This window comes from Eptesicus fuscus, chromosome 17 (genome assembly GCF_027574615.1).
Source record: "Eptesicus fuscus isolate TK198812 chromosome 17, DD_ASM_mEF_20220401, whole genome shotgun sequence".
NCBI classification, from domain to species: Eukaryota; Metazoa; Chordata; class Mammalia; order Chiroptera; family Vespertilionidae; genus Eptesicus; species Eptesicus fuscus.
The window spans coordinates 49,781,086-49,808,488 of NC_072489.1; the positions used below are offsets into that span (position 1 = coordinate 49,781,086).

General features: G+C 36.1%; 1 protein-coding gene and 1 long non-coding RNA gene across 6 annotated transcripts; one reads left to right on the forward strand and one right to left on the reverse strand.

Annotated features, from left to right (window-relative positions):
• The first annotated feature begins 1,318 nt into the window (after positions 1 to 1,318).
• PDCD4 (programmed cell death 4) lies at positions 1,319 to 27,403 on the forward strand. 5 transcript variants are annotated; one of them, XM_028149414.2, is made up of 12 exons: positions 1,399 to 1,509; positions 5,689 to 5,795; positions 10,821 to 11,123; positions 13,088 to 13,182; positions 15,055 to 15,168; positions 16,119 to 16,340; positions 18,271 to 18,368; positions 19,634 to 19,748; positions 22,606 to 22,713; positions 23,208 to 23,318; positions 24,090 to 24,229; positions 26,685 to 27,403. In XM_028149414.2, the coding sequence occupies exons 2-12, from the start codon at positions 5,753 to 5,755 to the stop codon at positions 26,743 to 26,745; spliced, it is 1,410 nt and encodes a 469-aa protein (XP_028005215.1). In that variant the 5' UTR covers positions 1,399 to 1,509; positions 5,689 to 5,752; the 3' UTR covers positions 26,746 to 27,403. The 5 variants fall into 5 exon arrangements, with proteins under 5 accessions (XP_054584610.1, XP_028005215.1, XP_054584612.1 ...); XM_054728637.1 differs by having other exon boundaries at positions 1,399 to 1,463; XM_054728636.1 differs by lacking the exon at positions 1,399 to 1,509 and adding an exon at positions 3,956 to 3,975.
• LOC114232508 (uncharacterized) lies at positions 2,275 to 10,867 on the reverse strand. The gene is made up of 2 exons (XR_003618574.2): positions 10,798 to 10,867; positions 2,275 to 2,461 (listed from the first exon to the last, which is right to left on the reverse strand). It is a non-coding gene; the product is annotated as an uncharacterized LOC114232508 (long non-coding RNA).

Genomic DNA, 27,403 nt, shown 5'->3' on the forward strand with positions numbered 1-27,403 from the left:
TAATTTAATTCCTTTACCTTTTTCACCCAGCTTCCCGACTCCCTCCACTCTGACATTCTGTTCTCCGTATCTATGAGTCTGTTTCTACTTTGTTTTTTAGTTTATTTTGTTCATTAGATTCTACATATGAGATCATATGGTACTTGTCTTTCTCTGACTGGCTTATTTCATTTAGCATAATATTCTCCAGGTCCATCCATGCTGTTGCAAAGGTAAGATTTCCCTTTTTTTTTTTTTTTTTTACAGCCCAGCAGTATTCCATTGTGTAAATGTACCATGTCTTTTTTATCCACTCATCTACTGATGGGCACTTGGGCTGCTTCCAAATCTTGGCTATTGTAAATAATGCTGCAATGACCATAGGGGTGCATATATTCTTTTGAATTAGTGCTTCAGGTTTCTTCTGATATATCTCCAGAAATGGAATCGCTGCATCATAAATAGCAAGGAGTTTCCTCAAAAATTTTTTAAAAATAAAATAATTTTTTTTAAAGAGGTGGAAATTTCAATAAAGAGATTATAGCCAGAGTTTCGAAACCCAGCCTTGGAATTGAGAGTAGTGTGTTTCAATGCCAGTGGCCTGACTACTCATGAATAGCAAAGGGACTTCAAGGAGTTTCAATTTATTTTTATTCATTCTAGCCTAAGGATATGTTTTACTGATTTTAGAGAGAGGGGGAGGGAGGGAGAGGGAAAGAGAGAAACATAGATGCAGGAGAGACACACTGACTGGTTGCCTCCCATAGGTGCTCCCACCTGGGATGGAACCCGAAACCTAGGTATGTGCCTGACCAGGAATCCCATGGGCAAGCTCTGGGTGCATGGGACAATGCTCCCAACTGGGCCACACGGGCCAGGGCTCAAAGAGTTTTTGAGTTTGTTTCCTCATTAATGGGAGTGATTTACATCTCAAAGGTTGAGAGCATTCACTGAGATAAATTCCTTAGCAAAGGGGTTTGCACACCTAGGAGTCTAGGGGGCAGCTAGAGAAGGACCCGGAAAGATTAAGGGTATTCCCCTGAGGGAAATGAGGGCAGGGACCCTCAGGAAGCCCAAAGCCTTTGCTGTAGCTGAATTTGCTGGCTGCCCTGTGAGGGGGATGGGTGAGCGGGTCAAGGCAGCCTTGGCCTAGTGCCCACTCCAAGGCACTGCCCTGCCACCCAGGCTTCCATCTCGTTGCCCCCACCCCCCCCTCCAGCAAGTTCTGGAAGGCAGACGCGCATGCGCCCTCCTGCGCCCCAGCCCAGCTTTCCACGTTTCACTTCCCTCCCTTTTCCTCCGCAGCTCCGGCTCCACCGCTACGATTGGCCAGACGACCTCCTCGCCTCGTCCAATGAACGCCGGCCTCTCGCCCCCGTGTTACTGGGTAGAACAAAACAAAAACAGAGCCAGAGCGGCCAGAGACGCTCCGAGGCAGCGGCAGAGGTTGAGGAGCGGGGGTCAGGGCAGCGGAGCGGGGACAGGTCAGCGGACCAGGGACCTGGGCGAGCAGCGCCAGCGGCCCGCGGGGTCAGTACCGGCGCGGCTCGCACGCTCTGGGGGGTGGGGGGTGTGGGGGTGGGGTGGGCTGCGCCCTCTCCACAGCGTCGGTCTCCCCTCAGGTGCAGCCGCACGTTGGGAGGGGGAGGGGGCGTGGAGGCGGCCCGGTCAGGTCGGGTCCCGGTCGGCGGGGCTGGGGTGTCCGGCCGCCTCTTCCGAGCCCCGCCGGCCCCGCCGCGCCCGCCCCAACGCCCCGGGCAGCGGAGAGCCCACCCGGCCCCCTCCTCTGGGCCCGGAGCGCGGCGGCGCGGGCCCGCCCCTCCCGGACCTCAGCTCCGCTGGACCAGGCGCGCGGGGCGCTCGCCGCAGAGGGGCTCCTTCCCGTCCCCGCGGAGGCCGAGGTCTTATTTTTATGTGGCGGGTGGGCGTCGGGGGGCGCGTTTCTGGCTTGACGGGAATCCTGAGGGAGGCTTGCGCCCTCCTCGCCCCCCTGGCCTGCATGGGAGCCCTCGGAAGGGGCACCCCTCCTTGGCCCGGCCTCTCCAGGCCCGGCCCTCTGCCCCTCGCCCCGGGTCCGGTCGGGACTGGCGGCCGCGGGGGTCCGGGCCTGCGCCCGCGGCGGGCCCGCTACCGTGGGGGCCGCGGGGAGGCGGACACGTGCCCGCCGCCGGCCCTGCGCGGACTGGCTGCGCCTCTCCTGAGGCAAAGGGTCGTTTTTTTTGTTTGTGTGTTTTTTTTTTTTTGGGGGGGGCGGTTATGTTTTTAGTTTAAATGAAATCTGCCAGAGAAGACAAAGACAGGAAGGGAGCCCCCTTTCTGTGGAAAGCGAGCTGTGCTTGTTGCATTTGTCAGTTTGGTGCTGCAGCGTACCCGCCAGTGTGTGGTTTTTGCCAGAGCTTCGGAAACCGTTTGCTGAGGTCAATGTCGCCCGTCTCCCGCGCCCTTGTGAGCGCTGCCTGCGTTGCCAGCAACAGAACAGTATCTGCAGATAAAACAGTTAAAAATGCTGCTGCGTGTGGAAAAGGCAGTCACCGCCTGTTTTTACTTACGTTTTACTGTTGAGTTTTCGAACTCTGGCATTCTCGCTATTGTAAGGCTTTAAAAAAAAAGGGGGGGGGGGACCACTGCCCGATGGGTTGCAAATTTAATTATTGGTATTTATGCCCTTACCCTTCCTTCACTATAGGTTTGTTAAATTCCCTAATATCTCAGCAGGCGTCTTCGTATTATATTTCCATTGGATTTTCTGTTGTAATAATAAGAAAAATAGTTGCTAGGTGTAGTGCAAAAAGAAGTGACACTTGGATATTTCCTGTGTGCTCACTTTTGCATCATTGTGGTTAAATACTTCAGCTGGTTTTCTTTTAAGTTGCTAATTAGCTGTAATTGTAGCCCTGGAATGAATACAAATAAATTTCTAGCTTACATGTGGACTGAACTTAAAAAATGGTCAGAATGGATTATCAGGTATATAGATTATCAGGAAATAGGTATTTTTGTGGGTGGGTGGAGTCAGAAATGGAGGCTCTGTTTTTTAAGGAATGTCTTGGCAGTTGAAGACTTATGAGTGTGCTAGAGGCCCAATGCACGAAATTCATGCATGGGTAGGGTCCCTAGGCTTGGCCAGAGATCAGGTCCAGTCTGGGGGGCAACTGGCAGGGTAATGGGGGGGTGGGGAGGACGCTGGCACCCGCCTTGGCTGGCCTGGGGCCTGCGGTGCCCCCTGATGGTCAGTGCATGTCATAGCGGCCGGTTGGTCCCCTGTTTGGTCGATTTGCATATTAGGCTTTTATATAGGATATTTCTGTGAAACATTGTAGAAATGAAAACTGTGTTTAATTTCAGCCTTAGTTTTGTCTAACATGTATAGTTTTCTTGTTGAAGCTTAAATTTGTAGTTTAGTATGAAGGCTGTGGGTTTAAATTTATTGATTTACATTTTCTTAATTTTGGGGGCAAAAATGTTAGGTAAAGTGGTGGGAGGATCCCACTGCTTTGAAGACAGTAAAACCATGTAACATATCTTTATCCTCAATGTTTGTGTTGCTATCAAGTATGACTGAGTTCTTGATTGCATTCTCATTGCCTGAAGAAATAGGGCTATTTTTTATGATTACTTAATAAAAACAAACTTGGTACCATATAGATGATATTCATTACCTGATAATTTTCTTTGCCCAACTGAATGTGTTCTGTATAATAGTTTAAAATAAATGTATTTACTGTTTGGAGAGCAGTATTTAAAAATTTGATATAACAGTAGGAGTCTATGTTTTAATAAACTTTTCTCTTTTAACCCTAAAAATAATCTTCATGTAGTATATACTAAGATTTGGTATTGAATATGTGCAAACAGTGCTGGATTTAGAAGATGTAGGTTCTAACCCTGGTTCTTTCACTGTGCAGCCTTCTCTTTCTGTGGACAGATCACCAGCCTTCTTAGAATCTGTTTAATTGTGTGCAAAGTGGAGTACCTATCTCAAGATTTTTCTGAGAGGTACATGAAATAATGCATGTAAAATATTTTTGAATTATAAAGGACTTTGTAAACACCAGTTATAATGGTTTCATTTCCTTTATTGGCTATGTTCTGTAGAAAGTACTTTCTTAGATTATACTTGCATAAAATATGAAAAAGACTTTAATGTAACTCTCGTGTAAAAATCTCATACACACATCATATGACATTTTCACTTCACTGTGACATATAATTTATACACAGAAATGAAACAGACATGCCTTTTCAGCCATGAAGGACACTAAATGTTGAAATTTGCAAACTATTTTGTTCGCATATCTTTATGTATCTCTTGTATATGTTTTTAAGGTTATTTTTACTCCTAAATCCAGAGTTTGTGGGAATTATGATATTAAAAGGTATTTATGTAAAATCATGTTTTTAGATTCAGAATATAATTGGAATGATGTCATCATTTTGTTAATTTCTGAGCAACATGATAGCATCTTAGTAGCCTAAGGATTATGTCATATTAAGAATTTATGATTTTAACAAAAGATATTTACTTTTGTTTTATAAAATAATACCCTTTTCTGGAGAAAAGGGTTACAAACTTGAAAGATGTTAAAATAGCATATATATTGAAAAATTTAAAAATTAGTTTCACCTTTAAGTCCAGGAGGCATCCATATATCATTATTCTAAAATGACATCTATTGTTGGTTAAGTTATATGAGAAAAATATGCTTTTCTGTAGTTCATTAGTCATTTTCATTAAATGCCTTTCCTCTGAAATTCCATTTTATGTCTTAAAGGAAGAGCATACTGCTGGTGAAATTATTGTAAATGACTGGAAGGACTTATATGTAAACTATACTTAAGTATTTGACAAGTATTTACAGAGAGATAGATTCTGAAATCATATTTGGTTACACCTGGTAATAGTTCTCATGACAATGTATCTTGATAGTCTTTCATATAACATTGAATTTATATCACTAAGTTAAATTGTCTAAATAAAAGATAACTGATTTCATTAAAACCTTCCAGCATTAGTATTTTTAAGCCATTTTGAAATTAAGGCCTAAAATAATGAGATACTACTGTCATTGTACTCATTTATTTTTAAAATAGGTAAGATTCTTTTTTCTAAAGTGTATTTTTCAGATTATAAAAATAATACCATTGTTATGGAAAACAATTTTAAAAATTTCTCCCAATCTTATAGTTGTATAACAGTAATTATAGATACCTAGGTGATGAAATGGCAGATATATCTGCCTTTAGATATGTTGTAGAGTGAAAAATAACACAGGCATGTGTTATTATTGATTAACCAAAATACTGTTGTTTGCATTTTGTAGTAGTGCTCATAATTCATTGGTAGCATACTATCCAGTATTCATTTATATCAGATTAACTATGAGGCCTGTTTTCCTAAAATATTGGAAGTCTGTGTGTGTACTCCTTTAACTTGAAGTAAACATGTATAACAATATCTTTTAATGCCAAGTTAAAGGGTAATTTGGCACACCCAGAAATACAGACTTTTTTTTGGACACAGATATAATGTGTCAAGAAGATCGAAACCAATTATTATGTAGGGTAAACTATCTTTAAAAGTAAACAAAACACATGGAATTGTGTGTGTGTGTGTGTGTGTGTGTGTGTGTTTTACAGTGTTAAGTAAATTGAATTTACCTTGATTATATCAGTTTGGAAGGTATTGAAACATTTTTTTTCTTTTTAAAGAAATAGATCCCAAAGGAAGACTTCCATTTGGTAATTTAATCAGTGCAAGTGAAATTAAGGAATAATGGATGTAGAAAATGAGCAGATACTGAATGTAAATTCTGCAGGTAAGTATTCATATTTTGAACCTTGATTGTATTATGAGCAAGTTTCAGGCCATACCAGATTTTATGAATACGTGATATTAAAACTGTCTTTACTTTAAAAACCATCTTATTTATGCTACAAGAAAATAGGTCATGTTATTTTTTAAATCAAGTTTGTGATTCTTATTTTTATAGAAATTCATCACATGTCCTTATTTTTCTGCCTATCCTTCCCATTGCATACTCTTATTCTATGCTATCCTATATAATAAAACCCTAATATGCAAATCAACCGAACGGTGGAATGACCAGTCCCTATGACGCGCACTGACCATCAGGGGCAGACGCTCAACGCAGGAGCTGCTCCCTGGTTGGTGGTCAGTGCGCTCCCACAGCGGGAGCACTGCTCAGCCAGAAGCCGGGCTTACAGTTGGTGAGCACAGCGGTGGTGGCGGGAGCCTCTCCCACCTCCACAGCAGCGCTAAGGACCCCTCGGGGGATGCCCGACTACAAGAGGGCGCAGGTCGGGATGAGGGGAACCCCCACCCCAGTGCACGAATGTCGTGCACCTGGCCTCTAGTTTATAGTAAACCTTATTATCCAGAATGGAGAATAGTGCTCATTAATATTTTCACATGAGCTAGTGATTTCTAAAACATAAACTATTATTGGTATCTTTGATATCTTTGCTAACTAATAATTTATATTTTATAAATTGCCTAAGAGTACTTTCTCTTTATTTTCCATCATACTTCAATAGCACATTATTATAAATATTTTTTTTAAATTGATGTCCAAATGCTGTTACTTCAGACAATTTGAAATGTATTTCTAGCTTTCATTTTTTAACTTTTTTTGTGAGCCTGTATTTTTTATTATTTTTTAAATTTATCTTTATTGTTGAAAGTATTACAGTTTCCCCTTTGTTTTTTTTCCCATTGATCTCCTCTGCCCCTGCCCCTCCTAGGCCTTCACAACTCTATAGTCTGTGCTATGGGCTATGCATATATGCATATAAGTTCTTCAGTTAATCACTCCCCACCCCCACTGCTGCCTTTCCTCTGAAATTCCTTAGTCTGTTTCATTGTATTTCTAGCCTTTAGAGTAATCTTCATAGAGAGTTAATTGGGATTTTGAAATATTCCGTATAGTGAGAGCTTTTCATGTTAATATATTTTAGATAATTGTTTGCCTTATAACTTTATTAATAATTAAAATGATCATTATTTTTTATAATTTAAATATATTTCACTTTTTAATGATACAGCTTCATTTTTTAATGACTTTAATTCACTGTTGTATACAAGTTATATAATTTTCTTTGATCTGACCAGACACTTTGAAGTTGAAACTTCTTTGCCATTTTGTACTTATTAATCTGATTTTAAGTGTGTTAGAAAATTATAGTTGAAAAAGTTATTACAGTACTTAATTATTTTGGTGCTGCTATACACAATAGTTATATGGGTACTGTACTTGTTTTTTTATGGTTACAAATGGGTATCATGTCATTGAGATGGGGATAGTAATAATACAATATAAGAATATATTTCACATGTAGGTAATTTCTTCTTTTAAAGTAGTTTTACACATGTTTAAAATGTATTGGTAACATTGGTTAATAACATTATATAATTTTCAGGTATATAAGATTACACAGTTCTATATCTGTGTACTCTATTATGTGCTCTCCACCCAAAGTCTAGTCTCCTTCTGTTTATTTGACCTCCTTTATCTTCTGGTAGCCACCATTCTGTTGTCTGAATCTGACCTTTGTTACTTTTTGTTTTATATTCCACATATGAGCAAAATCATACTTTTTTTGTCCTTTTCTGTCTGACTTATTTTACTTAGCATAATATTTTCAAGATCCATTTATGTTGTCATAAATGGCAATATTTCATTTTTTATGGCTGAGTAGTAGTCCATTGTGCATGCGTGTGTGTGTGTGTGTGTGTGAGTGTGTGTACACACACACATCTGGTAATTACTTCTTTTCAGAACTGTCCAGTGTGATAACCACTCACAGTTATGAATAGACGAAGCACAGTTTATTCTTGTATTATTCTTGGTTAATTATTGCATTATTTATTTGTATTACAAATACAAACCTACTTTTGCCCAACCTTGTATATGAAAATATATTAAAATAGTTGAAGAAGAAAAACTCAAGTGTGGGGAAGTATGTACTCCAAGGGACCGTTTAAAGCATTTAATTATACTTCTAAGTCCTTTATTTTCTGAGCAAGTTTGGTGGTTCACCTTAATTCTATATAATAAAAGCCTAATATACAAATTGACCGAACAGTGGAATGACTGGTCCCTATGATGCGCACTGACCACCAGGGGGCAAATGCTCAACGCAGGAGCTGCCCCCAGCCTGCAGGCCCCAGGCCAGCCAAAGCAGGTGCCAGTGGGGGTCCCCCTAAGCACCCTGCCGGTCCCCCTACAGATCAGCCCTGATCGCCGACCAGGCCTAGGCACCCTACCCATGCATGAATTTCATGCATTGGGCCTCTAGTTGTAGAATAATGTTTTCTTCAACCACCAACTCTTACTTGAAACTCCATCTAATTTGAGCTCTGGTCCTTCTCTTTCCTCTTAATTTTTTGTTTTTCTTTCTTTACATTCCTTCTATGTTCATCCTGTCTCTTTGTCACTACTCTGCTGTACTCTAGCTTTGTATGTCCTATAATTACAGTCATCTGAGATTCACATGTGGGTTTTATTCTGACCACAATCTGTTTTAGATGTGTAACTTTTCTATGAAACATTTTCCATCTGTAAAATGAAGATAAACATCTTCATTATAGTTTTGTGAAGATTATAAACCATGTATGTGAAGTGCGTAGGATAGAATCTGGTATTTAGTAGGTAACAATAGTGGTGGTAATGACAAAAGTAATAGTATTACTACTATGACTATTAGTTTAGCTATAATGATGGTTATAGCTAACCCTGGCTTCCTTTCCTAAAAATCTTTTCAAGATATCATTTCACTTTTCTTGAATCTATTTTGTTTAAAAGCTCGTTATTTTTTGGTTAAAAGTACTACTTTCTTATTTACCCCAAAGTTACTAACCTTTCCCTTTCCAGTTAGTTTGTGACTGAATTACTGCAACATTTTCTTAGCTGGTCTCCCACTTTATACTTTCTCTTTTTTCTAATACATTTTGTATTATTCTGCTAAATGAATCCCCCATTAGTAGGTCAGTAATGGTCACATATTGGCATATCATAATTCCCCCTATGGTACCAAATCTGAGCTCTATTTGAATGTGGAGAGGTCAGCAATTATTCTGGTGATGTAAGCAGGGACAAGATCAGAAATTACAAATTAATGAGTTTACATTTTGACCCCATGAGAATACCTTCAAATGGTTTTCAGCAGGGGCATGTTTTAGAAAATCAGTCTCCATGCAGTTTGGAGAATGGTTTGAGGACGGAGGGTGTGGAGAATGCTTATGAGACTAATGAAGTAATTTGACACAATGTTTGTTTCTAAATTTTATGTTTTGTCAAGAATTATAAAGATTTTAACACATCTATACTTTTTAAAGGTTGATGTAAAAAAATTCAGTTTCAACATATTAGAACATGTTAAAGCCCAGACAAATAGACTTGACACATCTTAATTACATTTGGAAATATTTAAAATCATCTGAGGAATTAAACTCTGACTTGAGTTAGCCTAAGTGGAAAAACAAACAAACAAACAAAAACCCTCTGGCCTATGGGTAACTGGTTTAGTAGTTTTCTGACTTACAAAGTTTTCAGAGCAAAGCTGACCGTCTTTGTCATTTGATCTGCACAGACATTTGAGTTGATAGTATGAAGGATTCTCTACTAGGTGCTGAGGATACCAAGAAGTACAATTCCTCTTTTGAAGCTTATGACTTATTTGGAAAAGCAGGACTGCTATATAAAAAGAAAGTGATTTTGGTGAAGTGGTTAATGAGTGATAAGAGCATTAGTGTTATTGTGGGTAGAAGCGTGAGGAAAGTTTTTACAGAGGAAGTAATACTTGACCTATATCCTCAAGGATTGTAACTGAAAGAGCAGTGAGGATGACATTCTAAACAGAAGACTACTGGAAACTCCAGATATGTTGTTATCTTTCATGGGGTAATGTACAAATCTTACTAGTATATAGGCTAGAAGATTTTCAGAGGATGGCTAAGTAATATGGGTCAAGTTTGGAGAGATGAATTAGGACTTTAGATGATGGCTTTGAAAGCAAGCTTTATCTTTGAAAGCAATGAACAGTTCAACTCAGTAATCATATGTGATCACTTATTTGCCAGAATAGTAATATTTAAGTATCTGTAATCAATCATGAGATGTTTGGCAAGTTATTTAAATAATTTTAGCCTTAGTTTCCTTAACTGTATAAATGATGTAGTAAATTGCTCTCACACTTGTGTGGGTAAATGACAGAGTGCCAACACAGTGCCTGATAAATAATATTAGGCATTCTGTACATATTAGTTTATCTTTCTTCCAAGATCCTTAGTCTTATATCTTCAACTGCTTAGCTCTCTTATCTCACCAAAGTCTAAAGGTTTTATATTTGGTGTCTATATTAAGATAGATGGCATAACACGAGATAGCATGCTTTTAGTAAACTTTGTTCATTTATATTCAATGCCTTAGTTTACTTTTCTTGATAATGTGAAAAGTAATCCTATTTAGTTGTCATTTAGATTGAACCATAAGAAATTGCCAATATGTGACCATGAGTCACATATTGGTGGTAATATTACCTACAAAGGTGGTAATTTCATGTGATTCAACCTAACAAGTTATGACTATCTATATTAATAAAAGTGTAATATGCTAATTAGACTGGATGTCCTTCTGGACGATCTTCCGGATGAAGCTGGGGCTGCGAGGGAAGCCCAGGTCCCGGGTGCCAGAGGGAAGCTGGTGCCGGCAGCCGGAGGAAGGAAGGCCTACTCTTGCATGAATTTCATGCATCGGGCCACTAGTAATTAGTATAACAGTAGATGGTTAAAATACTTACCTTTCTTCATTTTCCTCTTTAAGATCCTGATAACTTAAGTGACTCTCTGTTTTCTGGCGATGAAGAAAATGCTGGGACTGAGGATATAAAGAATGAGATAAATGGAAATTGGATTTCAGCATCCTCCATTAATGAAGCTAAAATTAATGCCAAGGCAAAAAGGCGCCTACGGAAAAACTCATCCCGGGACTCTGGCAGAGGCGATTCAGTTAGTGATAATGGAAGCGAAGCCATTAGAAGTGGAGTAACTGTACCAACCAGTCCAAAGGGAAGGTTGCTAGATAGGCGATCCAGATCTGGGAAAGGACGGGGACTACCAAAGAAAGGTTGGTATATATCACATCCAAAGGCACAAGTGGAAAAAAATATTGCCCGGTTTTTGTACTACAATTTCCTTCTTCTACAAATGAGAGATATTTAAACAATGATAACATAAGATTTGGGTTTGTATATATTTCTTACATAGTACTAAACTGAGGGTCATACCACTTTTTAAGTTGAGGCATTTTCATTTTTCATATTTGAATAGATTTAGTTTTTTTTTTTTATCAGAACTTTATTATTTCCAGCAAATCACACACTGACGTTTTTCACAGTTATGAATTATGCATGTTCTCTCTAACTCTGCTTGAAAGAAACAAGGTCAGGAATTCATCATACCTATTGTCTAAGACAGGGTGGGGAACCCTTTTTCTGCCAAGGACCATTTGGATATTTACAAATTATCAACTTAAAAATTAGCCTGCTATATTTGGTCAAACATTTAATTAACTCACCCCTAATGCCTGTGCAGGGCCAGACCAAATTATACAGCCTAAGGGCCAGGCCTTCCCCACCCCTGGCCTAATGAGCCAAATTATGGTCATTGTGAAGAATACATGATACATGTAAATTTGATTGGTAATATTATTCACAGAATTTTAATGATTTCATAGATCTAGTTCCGAGTTCTCTTTAGCTCTCTTTATCTTGGATACTGGAGTGTAATTATCTGTTTCTCTGCTGTATCTGTAGTGCTTGGAGTAGTGACTAGCTACATAGATACTGTACTTAAATATTTGTTGATTTTGGGGGGGGGGGTCTGTCATCTTTTGTCTATGGTAGGATTTTGATACAGTTTGGTGATTTTACTAACTTCTGAATGGTGGGAACTTCAACTTATAGCCTAGGGTTCTTGCAAAATGTTTTTGTCATTTGTCCAAAATAGTTACTTTGTTGAATGGCTCTATAGCCATTCGTTGGATCAAAATAGAAACTAATGCTCAGATTCTGTTTTGCTCTGGTGACAAGGATTATACTCTGGATATAAAATAAAAACCTCTAAAATATTGGTGATACTGTAAACTTCTTTAAAATTATTCAATATATTGAGCCTTATAAAAACATTTCAGTAAGTTTATGTAGAAAAGCAACTTTGAAAGTTGCATTTGTTAAATTTTTACTCATCTGCTTGTATATAGAAGTAGAGAGAAATAATGATCAGTGCTCTTAATGCTTAAAAAGCAATTATTTGTAACATTACTAGTTGCAAAGTATAGTTTCATATGTACTTTTATATCTAAAGAGTATTTGACTTTAAAACATGATGGTGGTCATGGTGTTTCTTTGTTAATTAATTTCTTCCTTATTGAGTTTTCTATGCCACATTGTACTGGCTCAACATAATTTCTTTTTGTGTTGATCTCAAGAAATGCCAAATAAAATTTAGAGCTAAATTGAAATATCACCTTCTTTGAGGTCCCCAGTATAGCTATTTTTTTTGTAATCTTTTTATTTGTTTTGCTTTTATTTTAAAGCAGCTGCCCTTTTAGTTTTAACTTTATAAACTATTTCAACTTAATGTTTCTAAGTAGATTATAAAATATCTAATCTTTATTGAAAAAGCAGTGATCAGAATAAAAAGAGGTTTAAAGTATAAGTCTCAACTGGAAAAAAAATAAATTAAAATAGTTTTTTAGCTGTTATTTATTTATTTTAAAATATGTTTTATTTATTTATTTATTTATTTATTTATTTATTTATTTATTTATTTATTTTTAAGAGAGAGGAAGGGAGTAGGGAGAGAGAAATAGAAACATCAATTAGTTGCCTCCTGCATTCCCCATACTGGGGATCAAGTCTCAACCCCGGTATATGCCCTGACTGGTAATTGAACTAGCGACCTCTTGGTGCATGGGTCAGTGCTCAACCACTGAGCATACCGGCCGGGCAGCTGTTATTTTTAATTAACATCTGAACATCTAGAGTTCTTACAAATTTCTCTATGCTTTTTCAATTCAAAACTTTTCAGGTGGTGCAGGAGGCAAAGGTGTTTGGGGTACACCCGGGCAGGTATATGATGTGGAGGAAGTGGATGTGAAAGATCCTAACTATGATGATGACCAGGTATCTGTGTTTTTGCTTTTTTAATATATGTTTAAATCCTTATACGCTTTTTTGATCTCATGTTCGTTGTGTACTCATGTTTGTCAAGTCATATGTTCTATGTCTGTGTTTATAATCTATAACTGTCAAGTCATATGTATATGATTATACTAATGTGTATATGTGTAATTTATGACTATATATGTATATAGACACACACATTAATATATGCATGTAAGTCATTTATTTACTCAGTACCTTCAGACTGTTAGGTTAATTTTGGATTAGGAAAAAAACAAGATAACTGATAGTAATCTATATATATAAAAGCCTAAGTGACCGGTACGACCAGTTGACCGAATGACCGGTCAACCGGTCGCTATGATGACACACTGACCACCAGAGGGCAGACGTTCAATGCAGAAGCTGCTCCCTGGTGATCAGTGCGCTCCCGCAGCCGGCCAACCTCCTGTGGTTCCTCCCCCAGCTGGCCGGCCCCGATCGGCCCTGATCGCTGGCTAGGCTGAGGGACCCCACTTGTGCATGAATTTGTGCACCGGGCTTCTAGTGTATACATAATTTTCTTTTGGTTTCTGAAGTGAATCAAAAATAGATCTTCACAAATTTACTTAAGATTATCAAATTGTTTTTCAGTAAATTCTTTTGAGTTAATTTAGTTTCTTTAGTAATGAGAATTGAGAATAATATATAATTTTTTAATATTAGTAAAAACATAAATATTAAGTGGCTTTTATATATTGCTGTTTAAGATGTTAAGTTTGGTAATTTTGAAACATGGATCTTTTTTCTAGAGATAGTGCTGAGAATATAAAATTTTCATAGATTTTCTAATGAATTTACATATATTTATCTTTTTACTGGAAAATTTCTAACTTATCCCATAGTAGAATAGCATAATGAACCTACTTGTACTCATCTCCTAGCTTTACCAACTTTAATAATTAATAACTCATGGCCAATCTTTTTTCATCATCTACCTCCATTTACTCTTCCTATTGTGTCTGTTCCTTCTCCCCAACCCCCTACAGCTCTGGATGAAGATAAGGTGTATAAGATAAGATGTGATGAAAATTTTAGACAGGAATTTATCAGGGTATATGTTAGATTGTTTTTGTTGTGTATTGTTTACTAGTATATGTATGTACTTAACTATTTTAACTAACGGATGTAGAAATATTTCTAAGAGAACATGAAAAAATATATTTTAAAACCAGTAGGACTCATATACTATAGAAACTTTGCTAAATATTCTAGATTTAATATGTAATCTTTCAAGTTTATGTTGTTAGGTGGAAGCCAGTCACAAGTTACATATAAACATTTCAGGGATTTTTGCATAGCAGAAGGGGGATACTTCTTTGTGAATTTTCAGTTTAATAGTGTTTTTTCTCTTAGAAAGTTTTTTGTCACTACAACATAGATTTTTGTTATTAGGAACATTTATTGTGGTAATGCTAATCATGAAGGCTTTGGTTCCTGCTTCATTTTTTTAAAAAAGTGAAGTTATAATGAAAATACTAGATAAGATAGGAAGCCATCTTAAAACTTTTTGGTCACCAAAGGATTGGTTTTATGAGATATAAAGAATTAACAGAAGATAATGGGGGGTGGGGGAGAGGTTGGAAGCAAGTCATGTTTGCTGTGGTTAGTGGTTCTAATCTGTGTCTTGGTTATTATATTTAGATTTTGTAAAAGAAGAACAGATTAAATTTTTATATAAGTGATAAGTGATCAAAGCATATACCATGTCTTCTCTCCCAGAATTGGGATTACTAACCAGTTGAAATATAAAATTACCAAACAATTTCAGTTTATCTGAATATTTTGTTCTTTAATTTATAATTATTTCTTCCCCTTCCCTTCCCTTCCCAGGAGAACTGTGTTTATGAAACTGTAGTTTTGCCTTTGGATGAAACAGCATTTGAGAAGACTTTAACACCAATCATACAGGAATATTTTGAGCATGGAGATACTAATGAAGTTGCGGTAGGCTTAAAGTTGCAATTGCAATTTATTTCATTTAGGAGAGAAAACACTATTAAAAGCAAAACATAACTAGAGTGATCTTGGATCACTGAATAAGTTTAAGAATTTTCTTTTGTATAAATGAATTTTTAACTAAGAAATGGAGTAAAATTTCATGAATTTAGATTAATTCTTACGTATTTTGGATCTGATGAGGGCTATGTGCCATTTCCTTCCCTGAAAAATGACACAACACGATGTTTTTATAATTATAAAATTTTTTTTTAAATTGATAGTTTATAAAATATAATTTTAACTTTATTCCAACATTTAAAACAATAATCCCACTTAAAAACAATCCTTTAAGATGTCATTTTAAACTTTATATGATAGTGTAAAGTAAATTTTTGTGCAAAGAGAAAGCTTTGAAGAAAATCAGAGTATAAACAGTTTATTATAATATGAAATTAATTTCTCCATAAATGCTTACAAAGCAATATTCCTAGAAGTAATGTTAATATATTATAAGGGAGAGGATTAGTTAACTCCTAACACCAAACTTAGTAATATTATGTGGTTTAATAAACTATTTTAGATTTAATTCACATTTTTTTTATTGGTTTTGAGAGAAAGGGAGAGAGAGAAAACAGCAATTTTTTGTTCCACGTAAGCACTCATTTGTTGGTTCTTGTATGTGCCCTGACCCAGGATAGAACCTGAAACCCTGGCGTATCAGAATGAAGCTCTAACCTACTGAACTACCTGGCCAGGCCTGTAATTCACATTCTTGAGTTCATTGATGTTCAAACAGTTAAAGCTTGACAAAGTGGGTCAATATGTAATTTATATGCAGAGTAAGATATATTTATTCTACTCAAAATTTGACTGCCTCTCTGATTATTTCCACATGGGGAGAGGTAAGGATATATAAAATCTTGATTTTTCAAGTTTAAAATACTTTTTTTTAATAGGAAATGCTAAGAGATTTAAATCTTGGTGAAATGAAAAGTGGAGTACCAGTGTTGGCAGTATCCTTGGCATTGGAGGGAAAGGCTAGTCATAGAGAAATGACATCTAAGCTTCTTTCTGACCTTTGTGGAACAGTAATGAGCACAAATGATGTAGAAAAATCATTTGATAAATTGTTGAAAGATCTACCTGAATTAGCATTGGATACTCCTAGAGCACCACAGGTTTGTATTATTTTTCTTGTTTATTCTCTTCCTCTACTACCCTTCCAGGTATAGAAATAATGCACACTGCTAGGAAATTGTATTAGATGAAAGAGGAAAATATGGCCCATATTTCCTGTCATACAAAAATAGCCCTTTAACATTTTAGTGTATTTTCTCTGAGCTAGTCCCCGCCTCCCCCCTACCACCCGTTTTCATCATACTATTATTTTATATCTTATTTTCCACGTAGTGCTCTGTGTAGTTTTTAGTTCATACTCTTTTTTTTTTATCTGTAAATTCTCTATTATACATAGTTAAGATGTTTTGTGAGCTGGGATTTTTCAAAGATGTATTATTATTATTGAGGATCGAATTTGCTTAACTAATGTTTATTATAAAATCTTAAGGGAGACTGTCCCCTTTTGTAGCATTGTGGGAAATAATTAGAAAATTCATGGTTTATGCTTCTATTTAGGTTTCTTTTCTCAAAGCCTTATACTTTTTTAAATATATTTTTATTGATTTCAAAGAAGAAGGGAGAGGGGAGATAGAAACATCAATAGTGAAAGAGAATCATTGATCGGTTGCCTCCTGCACGCCCCCTACTGGGGATCGAGCCTGCAACCCATGCATGTGCCCTGGACTGCAAGCGAACCCGGGACTCTTCAGTCTGCAGGCCGACGCTCTATCCATTGAGCCAAACTAGCTAGGGCTCAAAGCTTATATTAGACTTAATACATGCTGACATTATAACATGACTTTCTGGTTTGAAATAAAAAATGTGTGAAATTTTTTTCTGGTTCCTTGACCAAAGTCTTAAATCAAGATAGGAGCACTTAAACATTAACTTGGGAATAGAGTATAGGTAGGTTAATTCCTAAATGCTGTGATTCAAACATGGATGTTTTAAAATATCAGTACTCATCCCTGGTTGGTTTGGCTCAGTGGATAGAGCATAGGTCCGTGGACTGAAGGGTCCCGGGTTCAGTTCCAGTCAAGGGCATATGCCTGGATTGTGGGCTCAGTCCCCGGTAGGGGGCATGCAGGAGGCAGCAGGTCAACGATTCTCTCTCATCATTGATGTTTCTTGCTATCTCTCCCTTCCTCTCTGAAATCAATAAAAATATATATTTTTAAAAATAAAATATCAGTACTCATACTTGGAAAAAAATGATTATGTAAGTTCATATTCGTTATGAAATTTAAAAACAATAAAAAGCCAAAATGAAGAAAAATAATCACTTTTTATATTTTGATGCTAAATGTTCCATTTTACTTTCTGTGAGTATAGGTGTATGTATTTTGTATATCCTTATATTTTTTGTTTTAATAAAAAATGGAATCGTACATCGTATGCTATTTGTAAACTTGATTTCCTTTATAGCATAAAATGTAAATATATTTCCCTGTGGCCACATAGTGTACCATCTTATATATGTACCATGTAAACATACCTTAATTTTTTGGACACTAAAGTTTCCAATTTTTATAAGAAATAATGCTATAAACATACTTTCAGACAAATATTTTTACACAACTTTTCACCATAAGATAAATTCCTTTCTGAGACAGGTTTTTGAGAAAACCTAGTCCCATTTATTTTTCCCACAAGAGAGGTTTCTCTTGACTTTAAGTCATTTTTAATCACATACTCTGTTTCAGGCATTGTGCAAGGTAAGGTATTGGGGAGTCAGTAGTGAGCAAAACAGATGTGCTTTACCCCCCATGTCATTTAACTTGAAGGTTAAGTTGTGGGAGTGTGTGCCAAGCATAACTAGTTAGGTGCTGAATAAATGTGTGTTTTTTTTTAACGTTCTAAAAAATACCTATAATTTAGGATTGTTGGTATTGACTGTGTAGTTCAAACAGTCTTCATCATTTATGTATTTAGAAATTGTAAAGGTTTATTTTAGATTTCTTAATATAGCTTTTTTTTTCCTTATTATAGTTGGTGGGCCAATTTATTGCAAGAGCTGTTGGAGATGGAATTTTATGTAATACCTATATTGATAGTTACAGAGGAACTGTAGATTGTGTACAGGCTAGGTAAGTAAATTAATTTTCCTACTTAGAATTTCAAATGAGTTTAAAATTCCACAGGATTCTATTGAAATGACAGATGAATTAATCAGACATTGTAGACATCTATTTGTCATTTGTATTCTCCACTGTTAAAACAAAATTGAGAGATTGTTGGCCTAATATAATAGGAAGAGAACATTACTCTAATGCAGAAGTTCTGGGTTTTATTTATTAAAAAAAATTGATTTCAGAGAGGGAGGCAGAGGAAGAGAGGGGTAGAAACATCTATATAATAAGAGCATAATATGCTAATTAGACTGGACATCCTTCTGGACATCTTTCCTTCCTGACAAAGCTGGGGCAGAGGCCCCCGTTCGTGGCAGGCGGGGGCCAGGGCCAAGGCCCTTGCACGAATTTCGTGCATCGGGCCTCTAGTCAATGATAAGAGAGAATCATTGATCAGCTGCCTCCTGTATGCCCTCTGTTGGGAATTGAGCCTGAAACCCGGGCATGTGCCCTGACCAGGAATCAAACCATGACCTCCTGGTTCATGGGTCAACGCTCAACCACTGAACCACACAAGCTAGGCAGAAGTTCTGGGTTTTAAACCATTAGCTATCTTCATGTCAAGCCACTCTTCTCTGGACCTCAGTTTCCTTATTTATAAAATATAAGGATTGGACTTAGAGTTTTCTTTAAGGTCCCTTTAGGTTTAAACATTCTGTAATTATTTAATACTAGAGGCCCGATGCACGAAATTTGTGCAAGGGGTCAGCCATAGCAGCAGCCCCAGCTGCCTCGTGGCCCCGCCCCTCCCCCCCCCCACTGGTCTTTCCAGGATTCCGGAAGGTCGTTCTGCCATCTGGTCTAATTAGCATATTAGCTCTTTATTATATAGGATTCTAGTAAGATGGACAATACTAACAAAGGAGCCCTATTTCAATTTTATTTTATATTTTTATCTGTCATAGAAATCTTAAGAAATAATGTTTTCCACTCTTGTTCTTTGGTATAATTAATTATAAGCTAAATGTGATATTTTGGAATTAGGCTATATGATTTTTAAAAACTATGTGGAAACTTATATTTGGATTTAGCCATGTCTTAGGTTTTCTTATGTGTAGATGTTAATTTTCGAGGACTACTACAGGTAATAGTGGAATGGTCTCTCTGGTGGGAAGGAAGGCTTGAATTCTATCTCCTCTTCTACCCCCCCCCCCCCGCCGCAACTTTATCCATGATTTGGTCCTGCTGAAGCATCTCCAAATGTCAAAATTATTTTTTTGTAGAGCTGCTCTGGACAAGGCTACTGTGCTCCTGAGTATGTCTAAAGGTGGAAAGCGCAAAGATAGCGTGTGGGGCTCTGGCGGTGGGCAGAAGCCTGTTAATCACCTTGTTAAAGAGGTAACTATTAAAAAAAAAAAAAAAGAGTTAACTATTGGTTTATTATCTTTAACTTAATTTATACGTATTCTAGGAAAATAAACTATGCCCTCTAGCTGATATTTTTGTGGACAAAAATTAACTTCAGTCTTATAGCTGCAAATGGAAAATTGAATAATCTTTGTATATTTGGCTTCATATGGTTTTGCTATAAGTTGTCCAATAATTATATAATTGTTATTAAATTTGTATGGTTTCCTTGACTTAAAAATTAGACTGTGTTAAGTTAAAAGGGCTTTTATGATTAAGAAAGCTGTGGATGAACCTTAAAAGAATGCATGAAATCTTTTTCTTATATCAGTATTTAAATTTTTTCAAATACTATTGCAATTTTGTAGTTATCCAAAAAATATCTTTTTCTATGTGAGCATTTTGAAATTGGATAGTCTCAGATTATAAATTATGAATTATGACTAGATTAGATTAGAGTGGTAAATTTTTGTAAGAAGATTCACTACCTTTGTTCATGCTTTAAACTATGTAACTAATTTACTACATTAAAATGCCAGATTTAGTCTCTGGATAATTTTTCCCTGGCAGTATGTTTCTATATCAAGAAACTAACAAACAAAAAATGAATCTTATTTGTAGATTTTTAAGAAAATTAGAAGATTTAAAGTTTCATGTGCTTCTAAATTAGATTACAATCTTTATATGTGACTATAGTTTTGAAAATAAATTTCTTAGTGATATGTATACTTATTTGAGTGTTAAGGACCTTAAAATGTAGTTAGAGCTTTGACCAGTTTGCTTTTATGTGTGTTAAGACAGATGGGTTGGTATTTGTAATCATGTAATATCATAATTTCAATATCTTTTTTTAAATTAAAATGTTATTAGAGCAATTGAGGTATAAAAACAGTCAAGATACTAGGGCAGTTTGGAAAGAAAATGAAATAAAAGGCACCTAGATTGTAAAGGAAGTAAATTCTCTAGTCCCAGCTGACATGATCTGTATAAGGAAAACCAAATGAATCCACAAAAATACAAAAGCAAAGAGCCAAACTATTAATAAATGAATTCAGCAAGGTTGCAGTATGTAAGATAAATATAAAAAATTCAGTTTTCTGCACACTGAGTGATCTAAAATGAAATTAAGAAAACAATTATATTTTCAGTAGCATAAAAAAGATGAAAATAGGAATAAACTTACCAAAAGAAGTGTCTTGTGTAGTGAAAACTGCAAATCATTATTGAAAGAAATGAAAGAAGACCAAAGTAAATAGAAAGTTATCCCATGTTTATGTATTAGAAGACTTAATTTTGATAAGATGATGGTAATACAGATGGTCCCCAATTTGGGATGGTTTGACTTGATGATTTTTTGACTTTGTGATGATGGGAAAGCTATATGCATTCAAGTAGAACTATACTTTGAATTTTGATCTTTTCCTGGGTTAGCGATATGCAGTATGATTCTTACTTGTGATGCTGGGCAGTGGAAACAACATGATTTTGTCTAATTATAGGCTAATGTAAGTTGTTCTGAGCATGTTTAAGATAGGGTAGGCTAAACTATGATGTTTGGTAGGTTATGTGTATTTAATGCATTTTTGACATGATATTTTCAATTTACGTGTTTATTAGAACATAATCCCATCATAAGTCGAGAACTATCTGTACTCCCCCACAAATTAATATTTTGAGAAACTCCCAAACTATTTTATGGTATGTAAATTATCTCAACAAAAAATGGTTAAAATAAAAATTGAAATAAAACTACGCAGTATTTTAGTTTGACATTATTTGGATGTTCATTTCCTTTTACATGGAAAGATGAGTTGGACAAAGAGGACTTTTTGAAATGTATACATGTGTTCATAATTCATCATTCTCAAAAATTCATGGAACCTGATGGAAAACATGTAAACCTTCAGTTACATAACAAAGTTTAAAAACTAAGTAATATTTAAATAATAAAATTATTATAGAGTGAAAATGTTATTCAAATGACATATAAATATTTACTTTTCTAAAGCATAATAGGAATTATCAGGATGTATTCTGTTAATCAAATTGTATTTTACCTTTTATGAAATATGTTGTAGAAGTGTGAAATATGAAGTACAGACACTGAAATTACTTTATTCAGTTAACCAGCATCAAGCACCTTCTAGGTGCAAAGGTGACTTTAACACGTATTGTACAGGAAAAAACATTCTTAATTGACATTCTCTTGTTCAAAAACTTTTCCCCATTTTCTCTAGGGCCATAGATGTTACTGTATAAATGTGAATAAGAAAGACAAGACTTGCCTCTTTAGCTATATATTATTGGAAGCTGAATTACTGATGAATGTTTTAGATAATGGTTTTCAAATCCTCAGAGAAAAGTAAATGGAAATCTTTACCCTGTCTAGTAAAGCCCTGATATTTTGTTTTTTGGCTCCCATTACAATATTAAGGTCATCTTGATGAAAGGGAGAATTTGTGCCACTTCAAAAGTTCATTTTGAGACTTTCAGTTAGTGCCCTCTAGTGGTATTTAAGATCCCTTGTTTTACAGGGAGCATTAAAGAATTATGGTCACAACTCAGGCCGTGAAAGTCTTAAGTCTATTCATAAATCTCAGTGATTATTAAGACACTCTGAATCACTTCATTTTCTTCATAATTAACCACTTAAAATTGGAGATTTCCTTTATAAGCATGAAAAAATTTTAATGATTGTGATATGTCAAGTTTATATGTTCTTAGCTGTTTGTAACCTGCTATTTCATCATGTAATATATTGAGATGAGGGTAAGTAAATCTTTTAGACAAAGCACAATTATTTAAAAAATCAGAAATTCTGACACATCTCAATTTTTAAATTTAATAGATTGTTATGCTGCTGAAAGAGTATTTACTCTCTGGAGACATATCTGAAGCTGAACATTGCCTTAAGGAACTGGAAGTACCTCATTTTCACCATGAGCTTGTATATGAAGTAAGATTACTTTAATATTCCAAAGAGAATTATTGTGTTCCTTTTAAAAAAATTGATTGTAGAGAAGGAAGGGAAAGAGAAACATCAGTGTGAGAGAGATACATCAATTGGTTGCTTCCTGTGCATGCCCTGACCGAGGATCAAACCCGCAACCTAGGTATGTGCCCTGACCAGTAATTGAATCTGAGACCTTCTGGTGCACATGGGACAACGCTCCAACCAGCTGAGCCACACCAGCTAGGGCTATTGTGTTCCTTTTTTTGTACTACAGTGACATAATACTTCTTTAATAATATACATCTTGTTTTTTTGAAAATCAATGAAAAACATCCTCGGGTGAAGATTAAAAAGCAGGTTAATGTTAATGGAGAAAATTGTTTTTAAATTTTTATAAGAATTATAGTTACAGATTAAAGTAATCTAATATATTTCAGAGCAGTTTCTTACATGAATTAATGACCAAAAATACATTCATGCATTCATTCAATTTTAAGGCCATTGTAATGGTTTTGGAGTCAACTGGAGAAAGTACATTTAAGATGATTTTGGATTTGTTAAAATCCCTTTGGAAATCTTCTACGATTACTCTAGACCAAATGAAAAGAGTAAGTATAACATTATTTTGAACAGTTTTTAGGCTTATACCTTAAATATATGATTGAATAAAGATAATGAATTGTTAATGAAATTTTCCTTTAGATATGGTTAGCAGTAGTATGTCTATAGCTTTTTGTTTGTTTGTTTTTAAATAGTAGTGTTTATGTTTGAATCTCTTGCAGTCATTTTTTGGAAAGTAACACTTCAATAGGTTTTTTTAACCTGCATTTTAAAAAATGTGATTGTGTGTTCTTCCTTAAGAGTTCTATTTCTAAGATAGAATTTCTGTTTTATATTTAAGGAAAAACAAACGTTTAGCAAATTATACTTTAAAGTAATTTATTTATATTTAAAATTGTATGCATTGCTATTAAAGTGTTGGTGAGGTTCTTACTTGCCCTTTTTTAAAAAATGTAAATGTACAGGGGTGGGCAAAAGTAGGTTTATGGTTGTATGAGCAACAGTTTATTCTTGTACTATTTATTAATTATTGTATTATTTGTACTACAACTGGAAACTTACTTTTGCCCATCCCTGTATATAGAGAAGTATATGGGAAAGAAATGTGTCCTATATCTCAGTCTGCCTCAAGATCATTTGAGAGAACAGTTTTAATAAAACATCCTATAACAAATGTACCTGTTTAAAGGTTCAGACCTGACTTTAGTCTTATTATATAAACATTTGGCCTTAAATATAGCTTGATGACAGTGAAGAATTGTATGGCATTATGTATTTTATATGGGCTAACAATTCTGTATACAATTTCATTTTTTTAGGGTTATGAGAGAATTTATAATGAAATTCCGGACATTAATCTGGATGTCCCATATTCATACTCCGTGCTTGAGAGATTTGTAGAAGAATGTTTTCAGGCTGGAATAATTTCCAAACAACTCAGAGATCTTTGTCCTTCAAGGTACTTTATTACTTTTTCAACTTAAAATACTGAGGTGCTTGGAAGGCTAAGCTAATTTTCCATCATTCCAGTTCTGTCAGAAAAATAATACTATTAATAAATGGAGCCACTCAAGATTGAAAAATCATCTATTTTGTGTTTATGGAGAAACAAGGGTGAAACTTATTTTGCCCCCTTGTGAATTTAAACTCATAAAACCACTGGAAGTCAAATTTTGTGGAGCAGTTCTGTTCTAAGTAGTTTAACCCTTTGCACTCGCTTGCCTTTTTCTCGATTCCTTTATTCTAATGCTAACTGGTCGAGTCACACTCGACATCTGAGTGCAAAAGGTTAAATACTATTTCAGTGTCAATGTTATCATCAACTAGCGTTCCAGTTGCAGGAAGAATCCTGCAATAGGGTTTCCTGCTGTACTCTACCCCGCCCCGCCTGCTCTCCTCCCTTCTCCCCCGCCCCGCCTTCTCTGCCAGCTGGCCTGCGCTCTTCCCTTCTCCCCCGGCCCTGCCTGGGCTCCTCCCTTCTCCCCCGCCCCGTCTTCTTCGCCAGGCCGCCTGCTTTTCTCCCTTCTCGGCCAGCCCGCCCGCTCTCCTTCCTACTCCCCCGCCTCCGCTCCTCCCTTCTCCACCAGCCTGCCTACTCTTCTTCCTTCTCCCCCGACCCCGCCTCCGCTCCTCCCTTCTCTGCCAGCCCGCCTGCTCTCCTTCCTTCTCCCCCGCCCCGCCTCCGCTCCTCCCCTCTCTCCCCCCCCCCCCCCCCCCCCGGCTTGCTTGCTTCTCCGAAGCTTTGCTCCCTTCTGCAGCTCTTGGCTTCTTTCTACACTGTCTTGATATGCAAATTAACCGCCATATTGGTTGGGGTAATTTGCATACTCGCCCTGATTGGTTGGTGGGCGTGGCTTGGCTGGTGGCTGTGGCTTGGGCGTAGCGAAGGTGTGATCAATTTGCATATTTGTCTATTATTAGGTAGGATGAGAAAATTGAGTCTTAAGGAGGTGTAATATACCTTTTCTAAGGTCACAAATGGTAGAGGCCAAGGGTCAATCTAGACTTTTTCTGGCTTCAAAGATGTTAGGATAATTCCTGTACTCTTAAGTTGCTTTCTTTTGCTCCATCATAGAATGGAGAATTGGGGCTAATTGGATCTTACTTTATATTTGTGCTATGAGGATCTAACTCTTTATAATAGCTAATCTTTGTGAGTCTATTTTACGTACATTTTAAGTTTTTATAATTTTCATCAAAAATTTTCAAAGTTTGTGTATTTTTATTTAAGTATATTGTGAGTGTTAAATCTCAGAGAAATATTTCCTGGCAGTGTCCCTTGTTGTAGAAAATAGAAGCCATTAAGAGAGAAGGAAAAGATAACAGTGGAAGATATAATTTAATGGCTTTGATAAAAATATTTGAAAATGTAGATCTCTACTTGGTGATGGCATTCTTTATGTACTGATGTGCCAAGTGGTATACATCAGTTAAACTGTCAACTTTGGCAAGACTTCTTGCAACTTACTGTTTTGTTCCCCACCTTGGCCTCTAATATTACAGTGTATGCCTTTATGTTCATGAAAATATAGGTAGTTTATAGTTAGACTTAGTGTGAAAAAGGGTCAACACCCTGGCACTTGCTTTTTAAAAGTTTCAGCCTCTGTTCAAAGGTCTAACCGGTTACTTCTGTTATGGCCTTACTATCAAGTGTCATTTGAAGAGATACCTAAACTTTTGACTATTTATCCTCTCTCCTTTTGCTTAGTTTGTGAAGTGCACATTTGTGTGTGGTCTCAAGTGCCAGTGTAGGGTCAGAGAATAAGGGCTAATTCTGCCCAAGCTCTGTTTTCCGCTTATTGCTTTAGGCTGCTGGTCAACTATTTCTCCTGGGCTCTTGCTACTACATGTAGCTAGAATGTGGTTACAGTACAGAGCAAGGTCACTTGAAATAACATGAATCCCCAAAAGGGGCATGAACTGGAATTAATTTGATTGATTTTTCCATATTCAGGTTATGGCTTTTCTACATCTGAAAAAAAATTTTTAAAGGTATTTTAAACATGGATATTTTGATAGGTTGTATAGCTCTAGTTTGCATAATTCCAGATTATATTGTTGTTTCCTATTTGGCTGTTTAGCTTTCAAATAATATTAGTAACACAGTAGAAATAAGTATTAAATTTCTAAATAACAAAATGTTTGTCCTATATTTTAACATTTTTTAACATGACTCCCTTTGAACAATGAACTTATTTTAATAATTAAGCTTTTATTCAATAGGATATTGAATTCTAGGAAAAATATAGCAGGAAAAGAGTTTTACTAAAGCTTTAGAGCCACTGACTTTTTAAAAAAACAATAAAAACCTTTCAAAACTTAATGAATAACCAGGAAATATCAAGTTTTAAGTTGTTTAAATTGACTATAGTCAGAATTTGTATGTTTTCATGTTTATGTTCTTTGCATTACAGGGGCAGAAAACGTTTTGTAAGTGAAGGAGATGGAGGTCGTCTTAAACCAGAGAGCTACTGAATATAAGAACTCTTGCAGTCTTAGATGTTATAAAAAATATATATCTGAATTGTAAGAGTTGTTAGCACAGTTTTTTTTTGTTTGTTTGTTTTTAAACACTTGTTTTGGGTACAAGGCATTTCTGAAATTTTATAGACTTAAATTTAAGGGGAATTTTTAAAGGAAGTGTTTCCTTTTTTTTTTTTTTTTGATGGTGTAAAGGAGGGACAGAAAAGTAACCACTTCTTAAGTGGAATGTTCTCATAAGCTACCTTTTGTAAGTGCCATGTTTATGACCTAATCATTCCAAGTTTTGCATTGATGTCAGATTGCTATTCCTTTTTTTCAAGGACAGTGTTTTTGTAGTAAAATCACTGGTTTATACAAAGCTTTATTTAGGGGGTAAAGTTAAGCTGCTAAAACCCCATTTTGGCTGCTGCTGTTGAAATACTGTGCTTTGGGAGTAAAAAAAAAAAAAGTTATTTCATTGTCTTAAAGAATTTTAAGAAAATGAGTTAGTCAGGAGACTTATTCATCTTTCCAGGGAACATACTGATTGGTCTTAAAGACTAGACAGTTAAGTAAATGGTGGCTGGAACATTTATTTTTCTACAAAACTGGAAAAATGAACCCAGTTCTAGAAGAATGTATGACAAAATAAAACATGTGAAACAGTGTT